Source organism: Athene cunicularia (assembly GCF_003259725.1).
Source record: "Athene cunicularia isolate RWA chromosome 2 unlocalized genomic scaffold, athCun1 chr2_part1, whole genome shotgun sequence".
NCBI classification, from domain to species: Eukaryota; Metazoa; Chordata; class Aves; order Strigiformes; family Strigidae; genus Athene; species Athene cunicularia.
In genome coordinates this window covers 5,740,281-5,765,330 of record NW_020799095.1, presented here as the reverse complement: position 1 = coordinate 5,765,330, position 25,050 = coordinate 5,740,281, and the positions used below count along the sequence as shown (strand labels likewise).

At 41.3% G+C, this 25,050-nt stretch overlaps 1 protein-coding gene across 3 annotated transcripts in view; it reads left to right on the top strand.

Annotated features, from left to right (window-relative positions):
* The first annotated feature begins 458 nt into the window (after positions 1-458).
* FYCO1 (FYVE and coiled-coil domain containing 1) overlaps positions 459-25,050 on the top strand; it is a 51,015-nt gene continuing 26,423 nt past the window's right edge. Inside the window, exons 1-11 of one of the 3 annotated variants that reach the window (XM_026841651.1) lie at positions 459-678; positions 9,237-9,413; positions 10,923-11,029; positions 12,188-12,313; positions 15,947-16,053; positions 16,926-17,069; positions 17,832-17,925; positions 18,340-20,967; positions 22,004-22,096; positions 23,126-23,244; positions 24,662-24,829. In XM_026841651.1, coding sequence (XP_026697452.1) covers positions 9,359-9,413; positions 10,923-11,029; positions 12,188-12,313; positions 15,947-16,053; positions 16,926-17,069; positions 17,832-17,925; positions 18,340-20,967; positions 22,004-22,096; positions 23,126-23,244; positions 24,662-24,829 — 3,641 coding nt within the window. In that variant the 5' untranslated portion in view covers positions 459-678; positions 9,237-9,358. Of the gene's footprint in view, positions 679-9,228; positions 9,414-10,922; positions 11,030-12,187; positions 12,314-15,946; positions 16,054-16,925; positions 17,070-17,831; positions 17,926-18,339; positions 20,968-22,003; positions 22,097-23,125; positions 23,245-24,661; positions 24,830-25,050 lie in introns of all 3 variants that reach the window. The other 2 variants (XM_026841650.1, XM_026841652.1) reach the window with 2 other exon arrangements.

Genomic DNA, 25,050 nt, shown 5'->3' with positions numbered 1-25,050 from the left:
GGGGTGAGCGCGGGTCCGCCTCAGCCCGCGGTGGGGTGACCGGCTCCGCGCACCCAGGCCCTGGGTGGCCTGGATGGTGGCTAATGCCCGCCCAGGCGCTGGCCCGGCGGGACAGGGCGCTGCGGGGAGCCCTTTGGGGACGGCTCCTCCGGGCCAGCGCCTGGGCGGGTGGCGGCCGCCATCCAGGCCCGGCTACCTTAGGTGTCATCGTTTCCACCTGGTGATCCATGGTTTTAGGCTGACATAACCAGTCCCCTCTGTTTTCTCCCCTGTCATCTACCCCTGAACGGACCCTCCGAGTCCTCCCCGCGGGTCACGGCAGCTGCTGGAGGAGCAGAGGCACCCGGGGCCCTGCTGGAAACCAAATACTTGCCCGTGTCCATGCCCTCACCGTTATAAAGTGCTGACAGGCAAATATTTGCCGCGGCCCTAATCCTGCTTTGCCCTTGTGTCGGCAAATCTCAGGCGGGTGGACAGGGAGAGTTTTGCTGGCATGCGGGGTGGTTGGGTCTGTCTCCAGAGCAGATGCTGGGTTTACAGCCGGCCCTCCGGTTTACGTTGATCCCAGTAATCCAGAGCGAGTGAGGAAAAAAAAATAAAAGAAATCAAGGCTTTAGTGAAATGGTCGTCCGCCTGCCTCTGGGCTCTGGATTCTCCTCGGGCAGAGGTCCAGCAGTGGTGAGTTGGGCTGTAGAGGGGCTGTGCTGTGTTTCAGAGGTGGGTGAATTCTGCAGCTGCATGTTTAGGAGCTCAGGGCCCTGGTGTTTTCTGCCCGGGTCATTGCACCCAGCCTCCTGCTGATTTTTGCCTGTGTAAATGTTTGCTTGGCATATGGAGTTCATCAGCTGTAGGTGTCATGCCCCTGGTTCAGCCTCTCGCTTGTATCCGAGTTACTACAAGTGTAAACGAAGAGGGAGGTGTACCAGGCTTTTGCCTCTTTAATGTTGAAGAGTGAAAGTGGGTGTTTGATTTTATTCAGCTCTGACTTCACGTGCCCATGGAGGCAGGCTGGGATTAAATTTACAGGGTAAAAAATCTGTCAGGTCAGCAACATTGCGACATGTTTTCTGTTGGTGTTTTTCTTGTTTTCAGTTGTGATTCGATGTTGCAGGACATGCAGCAGAGATAAACTGTCTTGCAGTAGTGCATTTTATGTTTTCCAGATATTATTGTGTATAAGGCAACTTCCTGAACTCTTCCAATGATCCTCATGGGAATGCTTGAATTTAAAAAATGTTCCAGATGTTTCAGTGTTTCCAAACGTTCACATTTAGCAGACTGCATTGCAGTTAAAACGTTGTATCTAAGATACTATGATGGAAACAAGAGACAGTCAGTTTTGCCTTTCTTGCTGGAGTATATATATTTGAGAGTATTCATTGTGAACGTGGTTTCACGATTTCTGAAGAGACAGTTATGGACCCTGATTTTCATGCATAAAGGAGCTTCTTATGTACACCATCTGATAACTGTGAAAGGGTGTATTGTGTTTGTACTCTATCCACTGCTAGAGGGTTACATAAAAGGAATAGCAATTCATACTAACATCCTGGAGGCCAGGGTCTGCTAAGATTTGGTCGGTGAGGGATCAAGACCTAACAGAATGACTAGGGAGAGAAAGCTACTCAAAATGTAAAGAGAGGTATGTGTACAGTTGCAGAAAATATATAATGGATTCAAGGAAAAATAGTGCTGAAAGCTGTTTTTAATTTGGTTTGTTACCTGTTTTTCTTAGTTGATCACATTAAAAAAATTAACAGTTGCCCATTTGTCAAATGAACACTGAACTTTGTAGTATTTTTTAGATGTTGTTGAGATTATTAAACTGAAGGGAACTGTAAGAGCCCTAAGTGTTTTTATTGTTATGTGTTATTATTTTTATTTATGTTACTATGGTTTTACTTTGGTTTGGCCAATGCAAAGAAACTTTTTTAGCAGTTTGTATCTCGTTTGTTTCTTTTTCATGTTTTCCTGTAGTAATTCCAGTTTGTTTGGGGAGTGGTGGTTGGTTGGTTGTGTCCAAAAATGCCATAATAATAGTAATTTTAAATATTTTGCCCAAATATATTCAGAAGAAGGCTTCACACTTAGTAACACTGCTGAAAGAAGCAGAACCTTTTATGTACAGCATCTCAATCTCAATGCTTGGAATAGTGCTGGAAAACTGATGCTGCACAGGGCCTTGGCTCGTACAACCTTACCTTTGATTTAATAATTTTGTCCATCACAGTATTCTGTGGTTGCTGATGGTATAGTGATCTCAGCAAAGATTCTTGTTAACAGTTAACCCCTGAACATATACACCATGACATTTAATTTACTTCTGGGAAGGAGGATGGGCACAGGAAAGATCTTGCTACTGCTGTAAGACAACTTAGGTTTTGAAAGTGAACAGGTCGGATCAGGATATCCCCGAATAACTGGGCTCATGCCAAGCCCTCATTATTGTGAGCCTGTCTGTTCCCAACCAGCTCAGCGGTGGCAGTCTCGTACAGGCCTCTCTTCCAAAGGCTTTTAAATCTTCGGGGTTTGTAACTCTGAAATTTCCTCTTCCCCCCAAAATGGTGACCTTCACTGGAAAATCCATGAAAAAAGAGGAGGAGAGGAAATACTTTGTGCTTCCTGCTACAGAGGAAAGAAAAGAATAATTTTTGCTGTTGGCTCTGGAGCTGCATGATTCACTCAGTGGCCTGTCAGTTCGGGCTGTCTCAGCATGGTTTTTGCTTAATGTGTTTGCCTTGCCTCCTATTTGATCTACTTATGCGTGGCCAAAACCTGTAATTTTCAGTGTTGTTTGTTGCTAGTTCACTGGGAACTACATATAGGTCAGGAGATGCCCTAGGGAGCTACCACTGCTGTTGGCTGGCAGGAGGTCAGATGGAGTGCTACAAGTGGGCAAGTCTCAACATCCACCCACCAACTTCCCAAAACCATTAGTTGAAGGCAGCCTTTTCAACTACTTCTGATACCTCAGCTTGGAAGGTCAGTGTGGAATGGTAGATAGAGGTAAAAAATCCTGCTAAGGAAAGCCCCCATTCAGAGTTAGGATGTAATGGTTGTTGCTTTTAACTGTCCCCAAGGTCTCAGATGTGACTGAGATGCTTTAGACATGCCAAGCTTGCTAAGGAAGTTAAGCAGGCTCAGGGACCAACTTTGGAGACTTGAAAAACATGAGATTTCTTTAAAATTCCGAGCTTGTACAGTGAATGAGTCGAGTGTCATGAATCACCAATGCTCCTTTGCAGCTGGAAGTCCTCCAGTGTTTCTATTTCTGTAGGTATCTATATGGTGCTCCTCAGAGTAGCATCGGTGTGTCTGGTGCCTGGCTTGAAGAACGTGTGAGAGATTTAAATAACTGCATGAGTTATGGAGAGGAAGAGTAGGTTTTGTGGCAGGGAGGGTACGTGGGTGCATGGTGAGAACGGTTTGAAAGAATGAGAATGTGAAGGGGGCAAAAACCTTTTAACTTTTGAATGAAACCTATCTTTTCAACTCACTACAAGGGCATTGAGGCAGCAGGAAGAGTGAAATAGGATGGGAGCAGCTGAGAAGCAAGTCTCTGGGAGAGTTATGGTTAGGTTACTTCGCAGATGTTAGTAAACACAGTGTAGGATTCCTGACATGGGGCGAGGTCTGGAGTGACCTAAGGAACAAGGGCAGATGAGTTTGTTGAAAGTGATACTTGTGCAATTCCCATTATCAGAAGAGTGCTCTTCTCCTTGTAAACTTGCTGCTTCCTCAAACAGGCAACTTCTGTCGTCATGAGACTGGGCTGAGACAAGGTTTTCTTTGTGAGACACGTACAAGCTCATGCCTGTATTGTTGTTTGTGGAAAGTGGTCATTTGAGTTCATGTTGTTCAACAGTTAGTGATGTGAGGAAAACAAGAGATGAAGCACTGTATTCTCCAAATCAGGAAACTGTGTCTCTGGTCTAATGCATCTGTCCTGTTTGGCAACGTTCTGTGTAACATTTTAAAGGGGTTTGTCAGGTCTTAGAGTGGAGGTCCAATTTGGTAGGTGCAGCATTAAAAAAAAAATTGTTAGAGTTTCCAGCTTTCCCCACTCAATGTTAAAATTTAACTCTGTCTCATTGAGTTCTTATCATGCCACTTGTATACTCATATCTGTTGCTTAGTTTTGATCTTTTTCTAAGAATACTTTGCAAGTACAAGGAATAGGGGGGGAAATGCAGGCTGGTTGTCCATAGAATAGGGAAGTTTGCACAAAGATTTTACAAAACCTGACTGATTCTTTTTTGTCAGTCTCTCCTGTCAGGTTAGGGGTGCAAGAAGTATTTTGTGAATGCCATTAGTCTGTGTTCTTGTGCTATAAAATGCAAATACCCTGAGAGTGCAAGGGCCTCCCCACAAAAGGACTTTACTGTAAAGTGTCCCTAACTCTAAACATGCTACTTTTCTGCTAGGCATTTGCAAAATACGTGAATGTTTTTATGCACTTAATCTAGTTACTCCCTTCTGCTATGCTACGATACTCTAATTGTTTTTCTGGTCACAGTTTCTGCAGGATGTGTTTTGTTACTAAATGTTTATACCCCCAAACACTTCAAAACAAGGTTTGTGCATATGAGCATGCAGGAAATCTAGCACAGGCTTGCAGCGTGGTCTCCTGTTTGAAGTAGTAAAAGAAATAAAAAGTATTCCTCCAAAACCATATTTTTGTAACTTGGAAGGGTTGTTGGTGTAGAAAATGAAGGGGGAAGATTAATTTAGCAAGAAAATTTCACTTCTCGGAATGGAACCAAGCTTCAAAACTCCAAATGGAGACCTTAGCTGACATTCAGGCTGTGCCTGCCTTTTGTTTTTAATTGTCCTATTTAATGTAGTCCAGTGTGTGTTTTTATCAGTCACACATCTTTACACGCAGTGTTAAAGCACAAAGGGTTGAGTTGCCCAGTAAAAGCATGTGCGTGTGCATGACAGAGTCACACTGTCTTTTTTGCAGTTCACCTCAGACCCTTATTTCCAGCAAACAGTTTTGCAGCTTTATGAATGTGCAGCTTTATGTACCTGCATGGTACAAAATGAGAAAAGCTAGCAGCATAGCTGCAGTAAACTCTACTGGGACTCTGTTTCCAGCAACAAGTTAAAAGTACTTTTTCCAGACAGTTACTGGAATGAAGTTTTTTAACTAAATCAGTGGTGTTACGGTCTTGAGAGGTAGAGATTTCCTTTTCCTAGTTCTTCCCTCATCTTTGCCATGAGGTTTGTGTTCTGTGTACTTTTGTCAGTGTGTCATGTACCCGGCTGTATGACCGGGTAGGTTGTTTTTTCCATGCATTTTCCAAGACTGTGCCTTGCAGTTATCGTCAATATCTGTGTTTATGGGACAAATCATGTTCACATCACACAAGGGAGTAACACAGTTAAAATTGTTGTAACTCATGAATGCAGGATTTGGCTTAATAGCCTCGCTTGCCTGTTTTGTTTCATACAGGGTGAAAAGGTATGGAATTGCAGGCACCAGATAATTAAAGGTCTTGTGATACCAGTGGGGGCCATGTGATGAAGAGCCCTTGTTTGGAATGGCTAGACCAGAGTAGTTATGTTAACATGAAATATTTCCTTAAGCAATGGAAAGTAGTGGACCCTGGTTTCCAGTGAATTTGTCTTGCAGATCAGATTTACTTTTTAACTGAATTACACCAAATCTGCAGTGTGAGCTCTACTCTTAGTGTAAGATGAAAATTCAGTTGGGTGGGGAGTGGATTCTCTGATATCAGTCTATAACAGCGGTCTCACTTGCAGCTGTTTTATCAATGAAGAGAAACTGCTTGTGGACTTCTTCTCAGCTTCCTGTTCTGATTGCACATTGAGGAGTGTAGTATATCTGGCAAGGCTGGCCAAAATTGACCAATGAATTGAAAAAAGTGTAGGTGCTGGAGATGCAGACTTGCCTACAGTAACACAAAGAGAAATTTTATGAAATCAGATTAAAAGTAGGTCATTGTAGCTGCCCCACTAACCAATTTAATTATAGTCATTAAAACATTATTTATGGATTTGTATGTGTCTCGTTGCCCTTCAGGTAAATCATTCCTTTTCCTGCAAGTGAGCTGTTTCCTTCTTGCTTCTTTCTTTAATCTCCAGGATATCCTTCTCTGTAAAGAAGATTCTCACCCTCATGCTGCTACTTAGGCCAGCAGGAGAGGGAGCAGCCACTTTCAGATATCAGCAGGCCCAGCCCAAGAGTGCGAGGAGGGACTGACGACGTGCCCTGTCTTGCCTCCTCTGTCACGCTCTATGCCAGGTCCTTAGTGTGACTGCACTGATGTCATTGCAGCTCTGCAGTTTTGTGCAAGTTAATGCCATTGGCCTTAGTCAAATGCTATTATGTAAGAGGTAACGATGCATCATCTAAAAAGCTTTTGACCCAAAGCAGGTCACTCGTGCCTGACACATGTATAATGCTGTTCTCACATAGCAGATATTTACAGACATTCATAATAGGATAGTAAATGCTGGAGGAAAAGGGTTGTGTTCAAAACAATACTGGGCAAAATGCTCTGTGATCAGGAAGGACTAGATCAGGTGCTTACAGAAACTCTTCCTATTCTGAAACCTTGGGAAAGCAGTTAAGGTACATTGTCAGCTTTCTTTGCCATAGGAGGTGAGAGCTCTGCACCTTTTTCTGCACCTTCCACACCTCTGGAAGGACCACAGGAGGGAGAAGTAACCTGTCTCCCCATTTTGCAGAGGAGAAGGCAGGTGGAAAAAGTTTCAGCACATTCTTCTGGGTGGCAATAGCCCAGGTCGAAAGATCCCCTTCGCCTTTGGGAAAAGAAGGGAGTAAATGCATGTCTCATGGGTGCAAGATGATGCAAGGAAGGGGGAGACTGTGAGACTTTGCTCCCTGTACTGAGGAGAAAGGTGATTGGGAGGAGGTGAAGAAGAGAAGTAGGCTGTGCAGCTACATGCCTTCACCTGAGTTGTGGTGTCTGTTCAGGGCTCACACATTCTGCCTAGGAGACCCTGGAAGGGATGAAGAAGCATGTGTTGAGCTGCTTTGGCATAACAAGATCAGCCCACTGGGAACAGGCTGCCTTCCCTTGCGCTGTGCTGCTGTTGTACATGCAGTAGTTACTTATCTGTGACTTGCAGGCAAACTCACTTACATAGTGCTAGTAGGACTGGGACAACTCCAAACCTCCTTAATCCTCCCCCAGTAAATCCCTGCTTATGCAGTCTGCTGGGAACAAGCATTTGACACGGTCCCATGCTGTGCCTGTCTGCCATAGGATGCCCCACATCCTGCTGCCTGCTAGCTGTTGCAAAATGAGGGCTCAGCTCCCAACTGCCACCTCTTCCAGCCTCTCTATACATGCCTGCGGGTTGGCCTGGTCACTGTTTTCCTGGCATGCCTTTCACATAGTCTTTGTGTCTCTGGAGCCTTGATTTGGAACTTTTTCTGGATTTTGGGAAGGACAGGCAGGATGTCCTTGTTGGTCTTTGCTCTTTTCCCCCATTGTATGAGGCTTGCCACTGCCCGTAATGCAGAGTCTTTTAACATATGCTCCTTTCTCTAACAGTCACCAAACTGAACAGATATGGCTGATACTACTGTGCCTGCTTAGAGGAAACATTGACTCACTGGGTTTGTTGTTCTTGCTTTTTTTCATTGGTACCCAAACTCAGCAAGTTGCCAGGAAGCATGGTACTTTATATTATCACTCAGTAGAATCAAGATAAGAATCTTGGGTATGTGATATTGTTGATCTAGGGTAAAAAGATTGTGTTTGGCACCACGAAAGGTTGGCCAGTCTATGCTGTGCTGGCCTTCTTTCCCTGAAGCAGCACAGTTGTGGGGATTTTGCAGGCCAAGGCCCTCCTTCAGACAGCATGCAGTCCACACAACAGTTGTGTCATAAGGTAATGACTGCCATCAAAGTATGGAAATGGAAACTAGCAGGTAACAAAACACAGGTATCAAGAGAAACACACTAGTAAGCCTAGTTTAAGCCTTTTCTTTATCTTTACCATGTTTCTGTCTCTCTGGCTATGTTAAGGTTTGCTCCATTTCAAAAAAGAAGAGAATATGGGATCAACAATAACCTTGATACATAGGGTGGAAAGATGGTCCTTTAGATTCATTCATACACCTACTTCAGCCCTGCTAATTTACTTATTCTGGGAGTGAAAGAAAAAGAGAGAAAGGAGATAAGATAATTTGATCTAATCACATTTTTGTTTCAGAAATATGTAAGATTTTAATGACAACTTAACTGTAGTTCAGCTTGGATGATAAGAAAAGCACAGAAGTGTAACAGCAAATTTTCTAAAGATTCAGTACTTTAGGTGTTGTGCTTGCTTGAAAATTTGGCTGTATCTTTGCAGGCAGAATTGTGAATGACCTTTGAACAGGATGATTAGTAAGTTTCTTACGTGGTTTCTATGTGGCTTTTTTGAACAACTGTTCCCAGGTTAGTGTTTGAAAATTTGGGTTCCCAGGCATGGTTGTTTTACTAAAGTGTTTGAGGCCTTTAATTAATTTCAATTCATTAATTTTGATTAAGGAAAGATTTTTCTGCAAGTGCTAGGTATAACTCACTTGTCATTGTTCTAAGCCAGGGAGGTGGTGCAAGGTATATTTAATCAGGCAGGGATGCTGTAACAGAGCTTAAAATAAAGTGGTGTCCTCTTACATGTGTTGGGAACAGTGGGTTCTGAGGAGGGGATGAGAGATGGTGCTTATGCAAAAATCAGTCTCCAGTACTAAATCTTTTAGTAGCTCTTATGAGTTAAAAATAAGCTTCAATGCCAGAGAACCAAACATGCATCATTTTTTTGACTCCTTGGCCTGTGCCTTGTCTGTGTCTTGAAAGTCTTACTGAAATGGAAGAGTCGTATCTTTTTACTCTGCAGCCTGTGGAGAAGATCTGGCAGAGTGTTTTGGGAGGGATGTCATCAGAACCTCCCTCGAGGTCATAAGATGAATTCCCTGAAATGCCGACCTGAGCTGGGCTCTAAGACTGAGTTGTAATTCCAGCAAGAGAAAATTGCTCTCTGAGGTTTGCTCAATAGTTTTAAAAGATATAACTGAAGAAATAACTGAAATGGAAAGTGAAATCTAGAAGGAAATACAAAGGAGGCTCCTGGAAAAGAGTTGGCCTTATGGGAATTTGTTACTAAACAGGATCTAAAATGCCAAAGCACCTCTCTTCTGCACATTTGAGATAGTGAAGACTTTCATTTTATTTTTGACTTTTACAGAATTGCAGGTGTCTCAGAGAAGAATAATCTTCATCAACCCAGTGATTATCAAGGATATGAACTCCGCTGTTTTTATCTAGATGGATGAAAAGATTAACAGCTCAGAAGGGGAGCTCCTTTGGTCTTCAAGATGGCAGCAACTAGTGGTGAAAGCCAGCTGCAGCGGATTATCAGGGACTTGCAAGGTACAGTGCCATGCAGACATTCATTCTGTATGCTGGACTGCATCCTCCATATTTTAGATAATGGAGAGTAGGAGTTGTGTTTTCAGTTGTATAACACTTTTGTGCAGCAATTGTAGCAACACAGTTCAAGATGTGCCATGTACTCAGTAGTAATGTGACTAATATTTTTGTCGAGAAGTACTGTACATTATTCAGGATCTTAAATTCTTAAATCCTGCAAATTTAAACATACAAGGTTAGAAATAAGTTTTGTAATTAAAAGTGTAGGATGTGCGGTGTGAGCTAGGACTTTGTTGACACGAGTAGAATTGTGCTGTTACAAGGCTTCATATGAGAGAGGGCCTGATTTTTAGGCCCTCCCTTGATGGAGGGCTGGTGTGGAGTTGCTGCTAATGTGGGAATGGAAGAAAACAGGAGGCCAAACATAACTGGGAATGGAGACTCAGAGGAAAAGTGTTTGAGGATTGGATCTGTTGTTCTTGCTGCAGTGGAATGTGCTTTCTGTGCACCTGACTCGTCCTTTCCTAGCAGTAGCCAACCTCATTTTCCACAGCTCTATTTCAGACAAAATTGACAGCAGGTCCATAATCATTTTCCTGCTCTCTCACTGCCCTAATCAGCTGCCTATATCCAGATCCAGATATTTTTCCTTTACATTTTTATTAAATATAAGGTATAATATACACCAAAGCTGGGAATCTAGATCTTCCTGTAACATAAAAGGGAGATATACGTGCCTGCTAACAAGAGGAGATTTTAGTTCACAGCGGGGATTGAGTGGGACTGGGAGCTAAGGCACACTCAGGCACCTGAAAGAAGTACAAAACCAAGTGGAAATCAAGATCAGAATCAGTAGTTTCTGATGCTGAGAAGTACACACTTTTGGGGCCAGAGAATCCAGAGAAACAGCAGAGTTTGCTTTGATTTGAGACTTTCTTACCCACTATGGGTATAGGTTTTAGGGAAGAGGAGTTGCTGTATCCTTACTTTAATGTAAATTATTTTTCCCATTTGTGTTTTGTAACCAGCACAAGCTGAATCTTCCTGAATAAAGCATGGAGAAGATAAATGTGCTGACTGAACGACTGTTCTCGTGTTACTGATTCCCTTTAGCAGATTACATGCTTTGTCCTTTCTAATCAGAATTCTGTTTGTCCTGTGGCAATACCTTAATGTGCGCATGAGACAGCAAAAATTATTTCTCTTTCCTGTGCTGAAGAACCAGTTAGCAATCGTCTGTTACCAGTTTTTGCTAAGTGTCAGTAGGAGGTTTTGCTTTTTTTAAGTAGTCAGTATAACAGATTGACATAACTTGAACTCTAGGTTTTTTTATAGGTGGTTAAATTGCAACCATATCAGTAAGCTTTTTGTGGTTTTCTTAAGACAGTTGGACTGAAAGAAACTAAATGCATATACATAATGTCCAGTTATAAAACCCATTTATCTAGTTGTTCATGGATGCTGTATATCTCTTGCACTAGTTAACCATTTTGGTGTATTGTTTTAAAGATGCTGTGACTGAATTAAGTAAAGAATTTAAAGAAGGAGGAGAACCAATCACAGATGACAGTGTCAACTTGCAAAAATTCTCCTACAAGCTTGAGTACCTTCTACAGGTAAAAAGTGATGTATGTCATTTGTAATCCACCATCAAAGCTAGGCCTTGTTTTCTCTTAATGCCTCTTCAGTATGTGGGGTTTAATTCAAATAATCATAAATATCCAGTTGACTTTCTCTTTTTTTTTTTTTTCTTTTTTTGCAATAAGTGGACTGAAATGTGTGCTGCTTATTGTACTTCTTTCAAGTGAAAGTAAATAAATGTTATCAAAAGGCAGGGCTGGCCATTTGATTGAATAATGTAAGACATTTTTCTATTGATCTGAAAGATTTGAGCTGGATTTTAAAGATATATCCTACTAAATTGTCTTGGAAAAACTGTAGTAATGAGATACTGACAGCATTTTAAAGCAAAATAAATACTAGTGAGCTGCTCATGGTGCAAATACAGTGGTGTGAGTAATTTACAGAATTTTTAGCAACTTCACTTTGGAAGTTAATTTTTATTGTATGGTAGACTTAACACAAAGGTCTGATTTTTAATCTGGAATGCTACTTTTTGGCCATCCTCAAAATTTAAGTAAAAAGGGACACTGCTGGGCAAACTGAATTAAGTTGGCATAGTCTTGTGTCTTCATATATTGTAATCATGTCACTGATTGCAACAAGGACATGGTAGTCTAGCCTAATCTAGGCAAGGGAATTTTAGCTGGGTTGCAGAGGCTTCGTCAGAAGCTGAAGAATCCTTTGGGATTTGTATGACCATAAAAAATATTAGCAAGATGTTTTGGCTTACAGTCCAACTGCAGTCCATACCCTTGCTGCATTGCTGCTTGAATGTGATTTAGCTAGAGCAGGTTTTTCTGGTACGTATTTTTGCCACACTTAATTGCAGGTCTCTCAGCAACTGGTTGGTAGTTCCTTGCTCTTGAACAGCTGCTGAATATGTTGCAAATCTTTGTTTCATCAGTTTTGAATGGATGTCTGTATTTTAACTTGACCCAGAACGTTATTCTCTCTTCCTGTTTGTAAAGTAGCTTTTGTAACTGCTACATTGCATCAGTGCGGTACAGTGTCTCTTTCCTTTGTGAATACATTGGCTAAAACTAAGAGGAGTCATGAAAGTACATGTTTCTGGGAGAGGAACAGAATTCCAAGTAGCTATATATATTTATATTTAAGTTTTGCTCACTGCTTTTTGTTTTCCTTGTTCTAAGTTTGACCAGAAAGAAAAAAACACATTGCTGGGGAACAGAAAAGACTACTGGGATTATTTCTGTGACTGTCTGGCAAAAATCAAAGGAGCTAATGATGGAATTCGCTTTGTCAAGTCTATTACAGAAGTAAGTATATCAGTTAAGCATATTTGTGTTTGGTATGTCTTTTCAGAAGGAAGAAGAAACCAGAAGAAAATACACTGCTTTTAACATATGGAAGAATGTTGGGAAATTTTATTTTTAATTCTCATGTAAAGTATAAAGTATAAAAATGAAAGGTTACTCTTTTTACTAGGACACTAAATTATATAGGATTAGATAGCCTGACTCTTAGTTATTTTGAAGACCACTTACACAAGTGAATGCTCCTGTTTGTCTCTGGTTGTGCCCCATCTTTTCATTAACTTACTGCCATTTTCTCTAAAAAGGAATGAAAAAATTAAGGGTAGAGCCTGCCATCTTTAGCACAGCTTAAGGCAGGACTTTCTGTAAGAGTAAGAGGAAAGATTCAACAAGTTTGACATTTCTTAAGACTTTTTTCAACTGGTCAGTAGAGTTGAGGAAGACTGACTGAGAGCAACATTTGATCTTCTGTCTCAACTTTGTTCCTCCATGTCAAACAGCATGTTGTAATGCTCAGGATGATTGTCATTATTCCCTCGGGTAGGATGTCATGAACAGAACAAAAAATTTTATTTTTATTAGGTATAGTAGTAAAAGCTTAGTCTTGTAACAGACATGGGTCTTCAGCTCAACCAGCATGTGAAATAAGTGCTGTGAGAAGCTTTCTGTGCTGATCCTGTCTGAGTCTTTAGAATAATTTGAAGAACTTCCCTTGTGGGTAAAAGAGGTGGTGTTGTGGTGGTGCCGGCCAGCATTGTCCTGATACTCAGTTCTGTTATCTGTGAGCAGTGCTAATTTGTATTAGCAAGTTATTAATTACAGCAGATTTACCTATTCTCTTAGCAGTTCCTCCACAGCAGCTCTAGATAATGTTATCTTGAGCCATGTGGAAGAGAGCCATGATACTCTTATGAGAAGCAGGCTCTGTGTTCCCTACCTCACCTTCTCCTCTCAGCAGCTTTGGTAATACTGAATATTGCTGTTCCAAGGCAAAAAAGCTGAGGAAAGGTTCCAGTTTGTTTTACCACTGGGAAAGGGAACAGGAGAGTGCCATGGATATTGGGTTTCCCCCTACTTCCAGGAATACTGGAGAAGTAAGGACAGTGACTGCTGCTACAGAAAAGGTCCTCTGACTGCCAGTAAATTCTCAGTAGCAGTAGTCAGTCTGATTTCTCTGCAAAGATGAGTGTGCTGTAGCCTTCAACAGTCTATTGCCTATGGTATCACCTGCATATTACCACAGGTAAAGGCTGCTTGGCTTTTTCCTCCTTCTTCATTACTTCTGTCTGTTTAATGGTTAGCATGATATCAGAAATTAGTTTGGAAGAAGAATATTTTCTGTTTCAATTTATGTGCAGCCATACAAATTAGCTTGTGTAAGACTTTTTTAAACTTGTATTAGCTTGTGGTTTAGGAATATGAACTCTAAAAGAAAAATCAGTCAACTGTTTCAGATAACTGAGCTGGCAGACTCAGGCCCAGAAGTGAAATGAGACATGACAGAAAAGTGCATTGGTATTCCCCTTCATTACAGGTGGAAATCAGCAGCCAGTTTTTGTAGCTGGCTGGATAGAACGTAAAGGTTTCCAAATGTCATTTATTTGCTTACTGAACAGTACTTGGTGACTTTCAAAGATGAAAGTAAACAAGAAAGAAAAAGTAATGGCAGTTGCTTTTTAACAATGGTCAAACTTTTAACAGCTTAATGCCTCCTCTTCTGCCTTGCTTGCAGTGCTTCTAATATTAGGGTTCATGATATGCTAGAGAGGTGGAGCAAGGAAGCAAATAGAAATACCCTGAAAACTGCTAGCTGTTAACTAAACAGAGAGCCTTGTCGTTGATGACATTAGCTGAGCAGTGAGTTCTGGTCATTCCCCTTTCAATAGGTGGTTCCATGGAATACACATCTTTCCAATTTTTTTTACAGCTGTGCATTTCACACACCACAGTGCTACAGCCATACATTGCACCTTATCTACAGTGTTCATAGCGAACGTGGAGACACTGACAATACCAGACACCGCCTGCCTTTAGCCTGAATTCTAGCAGGGCTTTAGCAGGAGGTGGCATGGCTTTGCTTCATAGTCAACTGGTCTTTGACTGCTTGGAGATGCATATAGATAAATATTTTCCTTTACTTCTCATCACGTACATTTGTTCTAGTACCTCCATGCTTAAAAAGGCATTGCGGTTTAAATTGATAAACCAATGAGAGTAAGGACTGGGTTAGCTAGTGGGTTTTTTGACTGTTCTTAAGATATTCAGTAAATATGCCTGGTTAGGAAAAACACCTGTAAGCTTCTGTGCACAGGGCAGGGATGGCATCTCCCTGAAGAAATATTCAGACGTCTACAGGGTGAATGAGGATGAAAAGCAGCTGGCAAGTTAAATGTGTCTGGGCTACTTAGCCTTTGGGGATCATGTTAACTTAACACTTCGTGTCCTAGAGAATTCAAAACAAATAGCAGTAAAAGGTGGTGCTTCTTTTGCTCAACATTTCATCATACCATTTATAAGGAACATTTTTGTATATAGTGGATTGCTGAGATTAACAAGGGACGTGTGTTTTACTTGAGTGCAGAAGCCCAGTAACAGCAAACCCAAGGAAACTGAGAGTTAAGGTATTGCTCTCCTTTGACCACAGTGGAGTACTGATCAGAAGGAGAAAAAGCTTATGTGGCCTTTGAGCCTTCTTTCACACTAATTTTCTAAGGAAAATGTACAGTAACCTACTAACTTGAGCCTCAGTCCCTCTAATATGTTCCTTGGCCTCCATTTTTAAATCATGAATATAATTGATTTGTTAGTTGGATGAGCAGTTTGGTTAGGAGCATGACTGACTGGCGAGAAATTATTTTAATCATTTTCATTTTCCATTCCTAAATTGATTACTGATTTTGGTGGAAAGGAGAAATGAAACACTACTGTTCAGTGTTTCATTATTTTGCAGGACAACGAATAGCTCAGATCTAAAAGGCAAAACATCAATTCCCCAAGTCAGTAGCTATAAAAAAATTTAGTAATGAATTTTGTGATCCCCCTTATGTTGATTTTACAGCTGTCTTCATAAAAAGATCCATTAATTTCAGTCATGCAGCTGCCCTTGGTCTGAAGTAAGAATTAGATTTTTATCAGCTTAATGGCTAAGTATTAAGAAGGGCTTTTTGCCATGTCTGGGGTTACTGTGTCCGTGGGAATGTGTATTTGTATATGTGTACGTCTTTGTTCTATGACTAGATCTGCCCTAAAGCTCTTCCAGCTGTGGCCAGACACATCTTAAGTAACCAAGCAGTCACTTCTGGCTGGTCACATTGAGATTTTGCGTTATATTGGGAATTGCCTTTAGCATAATCTGTACTTATATACTCAGTATATTAGATGATTCATTGGTCCTGTGATGTCTTTTATATTATTATAAACTAGACAACAGCCAACTGTAGATATAAATTTGTCATTCAAAAAATTTCCACCCAGTGATAGTGTTGAGAGAAGGTGGCTCTCGGTGGCAGTTCTTACTACTGCTTTTACAACTAGTGCCTTATTGTTTGTGTTGGTATGTAGACTGTTCTGACCATGTCTCCACATGATTACAAATGATGTTTAGAATTTTCTTTTCTTGTGATTTCTCTTTTCCAGCTACGAACATCTCTTGGAAAAGGAAGAGCATTTATTCGTTACTCCCTGGTTCACCAAAGGCTAGCAGACACCTTGCAGCAATGTTTCATGAACACCAAGGTGACCAGGTGAATAGCAAAGTACCTTCTTATCTAATGGGTGTTTGTTCAGTGGGATCAAGCAACATCACCTAGTAGCTATTGAAAGAAATTAAAATCCTTCTAAATGGTTGGCTCAGAGCAGAGAGCTGGTAATAGGCTGGGAAGGATAACAGACCTTTGGGTCACTGGTTCATACCCATCTTAGGCTGGTAAAGCTTGAAAGTTGATACAGCTAAATGAGTGTGGAGCAGATTGTGCTGATGATGCTTCTGTATGTCTGTTTCAACGGTGATGTTTTTGTAAGCATTAAACATCCTGGGTTTTATTTTTCTGTGCTGTACGTCATAAGGGAGGATTAATTTGGATTTGTGCAAAGCCCCAGAAAGTATTTGCATATATCTCTGGATTGTCACTCAGAGGAACAGCTTGCCCCCAACCGAGGAACACCAAAGTTAGTTTGTAGCTGGTTGGAGGGGCACTGGTAGGCCTTTCAGAAAAAGCCAACTATTTTCACAGTGTATTTACCACAGTTGCTGCTTTCAGTCCTGCATTTTTGATGTATTAAGTGTATGATTTAGGTATTTGCTGTGTGATTATCCAGCACATAGCAAATATGTTGTCTTGCTGGTGTTTTCCCCAATCACTAGAGAAACACATATTTTGTGCAGGGACCCCTTTAAAGATATTCATGTGGAATTCATTAAAGCTAATTTAATTTCATTCACATCAAAGGAATGGGATGTTGATTGGTGGGTTTGGTTGTTTTCAGTTTGCATTTAGAATAGTGTATCATAATTTTTCTGGGGTGGAGTGAATAATGATGTCATGGGAGCTTTTTGCAAGTGAAACTGCCTTTTCTTTTTTACTTATGAATGAGTATTATGTTTTTCATTTTCAAGTGACTGGTACTATGCAAGAAGTCCATTTCTGAATTCCAAAATGAGTTCTGACATTGTGGGTCAACTCTATGAGCTCACTGACGTTCAGTTTGACTTGGCATCAAGAGGCTATGATTTAGATGCTGCTTGGCCGGCATTTGCCAGGTAAGATGGAAACACTTTGTCATTTTGTATTAACAAGGTCATAAAATACCTGCCTCCTACAGAATCTGTAAAAGCTTCTGCTTTTGAGGATAGGAATACTTGTGTTAGAGCAGGCATACGCTTCTTCCATGTAATTAGTCTATGACCAAATGGGCCTTTTTTTCCTTCAGTAAACTGTGTACCAGAGATCAGTTTATGCTCTGTAATGGAGTACTTCTAGTAACTGCAGTTTAGACCCAAATCCCATGCTATTCTCTTCTTCGTATACACAAGAAGAAACGTCCCTAGCTCCTTCTGTTTTAAGAGCTGAGATAGCCAAACAGTGTGCTTCACTTGCAGCAGCGGTAGGGATGACAGTATGCATCACTGCAGCCTGATCCTACCTCCGTGCTGGAATAACAAAAGCTGCTAGGTCTGATTCAGATCCGTTTGTATCAGTGAGAATTTTCCAGGCTGCATGCTGCCATCGTCTGGTTGAGCTGCCACCACACAGCAGTACAATTTCTTAGAGCAAAGCTGCACGGGTTCTTGTGGATGTGAGAAGTCACAGCTACCCAGCTCATAATCTTTTATAGGTACCTTTGATATCCCTGTTTTGTTTTCCATCAACTTCAGTGGTTGTTGGCCCAGACACTAGGCGCAGTTAGGTCAGTTTATATGTGGTATTTATAACTAAAAAAAAATCTTACACATAAGAGTAGAAAGACATGTATGTATGTGCTTAGACTTCTTTTTTATATTGTTTCTATGTGTGCTTAACAGGAGGACGTTATCCTCACTTGGATCTTCAGCATATTTATGGAAGCCCCCAAGTCGCAGTTCCAGCATGAGCAGTTTAGTGAGCAATTATTTGCAGGTAAGAAAATTACAAGTAAATATTTGTGTGGCGTGGTAGATCTTTCATTAATGGCGGAGTTCCAGAGAGCTTGATAGCTTTATGGTGATCGTAATGCTTCTAAGAGTAAACTATAAAAAGAGTTCTTTGTTAGAAGTAAATGAAATTGTCTAGTAGCTGATTCAGCTGAACATGCAAATCTTGTAGAGGAAAAAAATACATATATTCAGAAGACTGCCTACAGATAGGTATGTCTTCATTTATCTTTTGTGGAACCAAGCCTCTTTTCATTTGAGCTGATATCCTGCATTGCTGTGAACCCAACATAACACCACTGTGCATTAAAAACCTGAACTTGCTCTCATTGGAGCACAGCGTTTAAATGCATGTTTAATTCCTCTTAAACTTTGTGGTTTTCCCTTTCTGTTAATTTAGGCCCAAGAGTTTCCATCCAGCCCTGATGCAAATAACTCACTAAATGTTGAACACCTTGAGGGTTTTGAAGAGATGCGTGTAGAACTTGACCAGGCTGAGCTGAGGCAGAGGGAACTTCAAGATCGTATTCACCAGCTAGAAATGGAAAACCAGGAGCTCCAGGCAGCTGTCAGCCTTCAGAAAGAACAAGTACATGTAGAAAAGGAAAAGAGCAATAACTACAGTGAGGAGAACTCCCGGCTGACAAAGATGATCACAGAGTTACAGAAGCAGTGTGAGGTCTCACACTCCACTCAGAGCACTGTTCATGACCTGCAGAAGTGCCTGCAGTCACTGGAACTGAATGCGGTGGAGCAGCAGAAGGAATATTCAACAAAGCTAGAGCAGCTGGTGACCAGCAAGGAAGACTCTGCCTCAAAACTACAAGTTTTGAATCAGGAGCTGGAGGCCTCCAGGGCTTTGGTTGCCATGAAGGATCTTTGCATCAATGACCTTAAAGCCAAGCTGAGTTCTACAGAACAGAACCTCAACCTCCTTGTAAAAGTTGATACTGCCTTGGAAGAAAAGGGACAGCAAGCCACAGCTCACTGTGACTCTGCCCTACAGATACGGGCACTGTTAGAGAAGCTACAGGAGACAGAAAAGGAAAAGGCAGCTATGCAAAGACTCAGTGATGGACAGGCCTCTCAGCTGAAAGCAGCAAAGGAGGAACTGCAGCTGAAAGAAGAGGCACAGAAAGAACTGGAATCCAGATACAATCGCCTTGCTGCTGACTCCAAAGAAGAGAGTGAAAAGCTTCTTGGGAGCCTGGAAACCATGGCAAAGGAAATGGATGCACTTCAGAAGGCCCTGACTCTGAAAGGAAAGGAGATGGCTGAGCTCCAGACCCAGGTAATGGGGTCACTGGCTCAGGTGGGGTCACTGGAAAAAAATCTTGAGGAGGCAAGGAAAGAAAAAGAGAAACTTGAGGAGGAGTATGGTAAGAGGGAAGGAGCACTGAAACAAGAAGCCCAGTCACAAGCAGAACAACTTGAACTACAGGAGGGACGCTTAACAAAGGTGAGTCAGACTGTGCGTAGCCTTGAGCAGCAAAACCGGAAACTGTTATCTGAGAAGGAGCATTTTAGCCAGAAAGTCAAGGAGCTGGAGGAGCAGATGGAGCAACAAAACTCTGCAGTGAGCGAAATGAGTGAGGAGGGCAGGAAACTAAAAGCAGAGAATGCAAATTTGCAGCAGTCCAAGAAGAAAATGGAAGGGAAGCTGAAAAGTGTGGAAGCCTCTAAAGATTCTCTGGAAGCTGAAGTGGCCAGGCTGAGAGCCTCTGAGAAGCAGCTTCAGAGTGAGATAGGTGATGCCCTGGTGTCAGTTGATGAAAAAGAGAAGAAGCTCCGGGATGAGAACAAACAGCTAGATGAAGACTTGCAGAATGCCAGGAGGCAAAGCCAAATTCTGGAGGAGAAATTAGAGGCTCTGCACTCAGACTATGAAGAACTAAAGCAAAGAGAAGATACCACCAAGGAGTCTTATGTCTCACTTGAAGGGCAGCTGAAAAGTGCCAAACAGCATAGTTTACAGTTGGAAAAAAGCTTAGGCATCTTGAAGGAAAGCAACGAATCTCTCCAGTCACAGCTCACAGAGAAGGAAGAACAACTGCAGGACATGGAGAGCCAGTGTGAGCAGCTAAGAGCAGAAGCTGAAAGACATAGGAAGAAAGCAGAGACTCTTGAGGCAGAAAAGCTCAGTGTTGAAAAGACATGCCTTCATCAGACAAAGTTTATTGAATCCCTCACATCAGAAAAGGAATCAGTGGAAAAACACCAACTACAGCAGGCAGCTTCTCTGGAGAAGGAGGCAAAAGATCTGGCTTCCAGACTGACCATAAGTGAAGAGCAGTTGGAGGTCAACCGAGGTGAAGTATCTAGGCTGCAGGTAGAAGTCCTTGACCTGCGAGTCAAGCTTCAGCAGACTACTGATGAGAAAGAGCAGATGAGAGGTGAGCTGGCAATCACAGAGACTGTCTTGGGAGAGCAGAAGGTGCTTGTCCAGCAGCTGAAAGAGCAAAGTGAGTCACTCAACAGAAACCATGTGCAAGAACTGGTGCAATGTAAAGAAAGAGAAGAAGCGCTGAAAAAAAGTCAGGAGATGGCAGCCCATCAAAAAGCTGAGCTGGAAAATAATTTGATGAATCTAAAGGAAGAGCTATCCAAGGTTAAGCAGTACTTGGAATTTGCTAGAATGGAAAATGAAGAAAACAAAGATCTCCTCCACAGGACCAACACAGATATGGCTGAACTTGGTATTCAGATTTGTGCCTTGACCTCTGAAAAGGTGAATGCAGAAGAGCAATTAGCCCAGGCCACAGAAAGGCTGAAAGAACTGGAAGAACTGACAGCAGAGCAACAGGAGAAGCTGAAGCTTGACATCTCTAATCTCAGACATGAGAACAAGAGCCTGCAAGAGAAATTAGAGGAGGCTCAAATATGTGCCTCAGCTGTCCCAAGTCTGCAATTGCAGCTGGAGACAGTAAAGAAACAGGCACAGAGTTTTCAAGAGACCAGCCAAGAAGAGCTGTCTGCAATTAAATTTCAAATGAGCACAGAGATTCTAAATTATCAGACAAAATTCAAGGTAAATTAATGTGATCATTATAAACTGAGGGAGCTGAATAGGATTTCCCCTGCTTTACTATCTGCTGCAGCAATTACTGCGTGAAATCCTAAGGTTTGTGTTGGTCAGGCTCTGAGACTAGCACGCAACTAGCCTTAACCTGGGAATGTGAAAATGTCTCTACATTCATGACCTAGGCCTATTTGAGGTCTTTTTGAGATGTCTAAGCATGGCCATCCAAGCACAGCAGAGAGGCCGTGTGATATGGAAAAGCCAGCCAGTAATGGAGAGGGTGATGATTTCTTAATGTAGGCACTGAAGGTGGTGTCTTCTGTAACTATTCCCTCTGGTCACAGCTGTGATTTTTATTTTTTTTTTTTCCCTTTTTTGGTAAGACCATTGCAAGACTTATTACCCACACCCATAACACTACTCCTTAAAACTGATTTTGATGAAAGCAAACTCAGACTGAGCCTAGATACTTTTGCAGTTAATTCCCTCATGTATTTTTGCTTTCAGCTGCTCAAGGTAGCAGCCAAGAAGATCAGTTTTGCTTTCAGAAAAACATGTCAGCCCTCTATATGTGAAACAATATGCCTAAAGGCTGAAGATTTTATTGTTTCTTCTGCTATTCTGACATAGTGTCTAAGACTGGCAGTTGATCAGAATCTTATGCCACCAATGGTATCTAGAAATCCCATGAGTTTGAGAAAATAGCATACATTCATTTATGTTTCATTTTCTTAAAAGTTTTTTAAATCTCAGTATGATTTGGGCTATCTCACTTTTTTGAGACAACACGTTTTGTAAGTTGGACCTCCTTTTTGATAAGAACTGGAATGGTACATAGCAAGTAACAGTAAAACACAGCTGGTCTGCCACCACACCAGAGAGTTTCCTTGAATCTGTCTCTAGCTGTCTTTCCTGAGCCTGACAGTGGTGCTGCATTTATCCCATATGTGGCAGTAAGAGCACGTGTGATTCACAATTGGGAGTTTTGTAGGTGAAGGAATGGCCACTAGAGAAATACTAACTTCTGGCTTGATCTCTCCACTAGGCTGTCAGCGAAGAGTGTGGAAAAGTAAGAGAGCAGCTTGAGGAGCAGAAGCGACAACAGCATGCTGCGGAGGAAGAGATTGCGGAGTTACAAGTAGGTGCTTGATCTGATTAAAAGACAGAGATGTTTGTGTCAGCAGGCATTAGTGTTACAACTGAGACATCAGGCAGCATTTCTGATCACTGGCTGTGAGTCTGAGAATGCCCTTGAGTAAATACAGGTGCTGCAGAAAAATACTCAGCAGCTGAAAGTTAGCCGCTGAAACAGAGATTATGTAAAGCACAATGGCACTTAGGATTTGTCCTGCTTTGAAAGCTATTCAGGTTTTATGAAGACCTGTTTATGTATACACTTCTTAAGTGGCAGTGCAGGTTTAAAAGGTGTCTGTCGTAGGCCTTGCATGCCCACTGCACACAGCCGCATGTGTGGATTCAACTGATTGCAGGCTGTAGGGGGCACTGAATCAGAGAATTAATCTGGCTGAGAAATAACCTAGCCAGAAAAAAATAGGATTTTTACAATGCATTTATCAAACAGTTGAGATAGGAGGGTCATACTGAGGTGTAAGGAATTCAGAAAGAAGAAAGTTAAGGTTATTGAACCTGGCCCTGCCTACTAGCAGAAATACATATTCCTTTAGATGCAGTTAGGTATGTCCCCTGAGGACTCTTGAGGTTGGCAGACTTCTCTGGAGAGGCTAACTATGAAAGAATTTTTTGTTTCCGTTGTCCCTCATGTTCTATATAGCTATAATAAACATTTTCCTCATTTAAATTTTTCTTTTCAAACTTTAGGTGGTGAAAAAATTTCTAGGGCATATTCTTTTGCCATTATCTTTGAGAGATTTTCCTTGATAAGGAGGCAAAAATCTCAACTGACATGGACTACTAAGAATTACAGGCTTAATGCTATCTTACTTTAGAGTCTATCCCTTATTCAGTATGACAGAAGTAATCAATCACTAGTACAAAACTGATTAGTGTGTGCTTATACAATAGTATCTTAATAGGTGGTTTGGCTTTAACTGATTGTTTTAAAGCATTGTTTAAGTGTCTTGGTAATTGTCCAATGCTTGGTAAAGTGTTTTTATATGTAAGGAAATACAGTAATTTATTTCACTAGGCTGCGAACACAAGTTTGTCTAGAAAGCTGGATGAAGCAAGAGAACAGCTGTCTGAATCAGAATTTGCTCGACTACAGAAGGAAGAGGAGGTGACATCTCTGAGAGAACTCTTGGAAAGGTGGAAGTTTGTTTTTTTTTTTTACACAAGCTGTTAATTGTAAGCCAAGCAAGGCGCCAATAACCAGACCTTATTGAAAATTGCTGTGGTTTATGAAGTAGCATGTACCATGGGGTTTATATAGGACAAATAGTGCATGGGCACTGACAGGGAGTATCAGATTGGCACTTCACACAAGAAATATGTAAATTGCACAGCAGGCATGAATGCGAGCTTTAGGTTTTATTGTATTGTTAATTTAGCTGGTGATATAAATTCATTGTATGTCTTCCTTTATGAAACTGAAAGACATTTTATAACCTCCTTTTACGTTATAGGTTAGTCACAAAATTAAAACACCAAGGTTGGGTCTTTTTTTTTTTTTTTCATGAGGAATGGAAAATTTGCTCTTTTTGACAGTTTGTTTTTCTCTCCTCTCCATGAAGTTTCAGGGAATCAGTAAGAGTTACTTGAATGGGACCACAACCTGCATATCTTTGTTAGTTTTATTATCAGTTTTAGTTATCTTAACTTGGGATGAGTTTCCAAGGTTTGTAATGTGGGCCTGTGTAGTACAGATTATCTGACAGTCTGAAATAGATCTTCACAAGACATGGGCTCGCACAGAGACTAATGAGTTAGCCAAAGCCTATGTATTTTTACATTTTTTTGTGCTGATATCATCTGTCTTGGTGGGAAGACTGATGATTTTTATCTGTGCTGAAGGTTGTCAGTACAAAATCTAACTCATCAAAATATTTGAATTCATCTGCATTGGCTGAGTGAGTTCAGACAAGCTCAGCTCTTTGTGTTGTGTTGCTGTAGCATTTTTGATCCATTGCTAGGACTCACTGTACTGAGATTACCATATTGTCAAGCCAAGACTTACATTCTTGGAACCTTTCTGGGATGCTTCTTTCCACTGACTGTTCAGTGAACTCAGTTGTCTTAATATTTAGTTTTTGAATTGCATCTGTGTTAAAAAAACATAGTGAGAAACCAGTTTGCTTCCCCTTTGTGAACATGAAGGCTATGGAAGAGTATGTGTTAAATGGCCCTTTTGTGTGCAACCTGCAGATTTTGGGCAACCTATGGCCATAGGACTTTCCCCATTTCAGTCTGCAGCTGCTGCTGATCTTAGCTTCTAAGGACACTAATTTTGTTCCCAGTGTGGTAGCCGTCATAAGCTTTGTTATAAGCAGGACATCCCAAGAAATTGCTGATTGCAGACTGTATTCACCAGAGGACGGGTCTGCATGCACTTTCAGTGATGCAGAAAACTGCAGAGATTCTGGCTAGCTATAAAAAAACACCCACACTGAGAACAATTTCACTGAAACTACCTGTTTATCAGGGTGGAGGACCCCTTTCTTCTGTGGGGAGGACTTGAATGCACGTGAGCTAAAAATAGTTCTTAATTGCCTTTGTATTTGATCAGGATCCAAAAAGAAGCTGATGAAGCAAAAGAGAAGGTCCTTGATTACAGTGAGAAGCTCAGCAAGGTGTCAGCAGACAAAGACAGCAGCGACCAGAAGTTATTTGCTGAACTGGATGACCTGACGAGAACAAAACAGTTCCTTGAAGAACGATTGATAGAACTCATCAGGTTGGCATCAAGATAATCAGCAAGCAGAAATAAAAGTCAGAGCATATGATGTTAAGGGATGCTTCCTAGGTGAATCAGTCTTGTATTCTTGAATCGAAGATACAAATAATGGCCAAGTTCATCAGCAGCAGTCAAAAATATAACACCCAATGTTATGTCCTCTATAATTTGCTGTCTGTTTTGCAAAAATATGTAGTTCTCTGAATGTCATCTATTTTTCT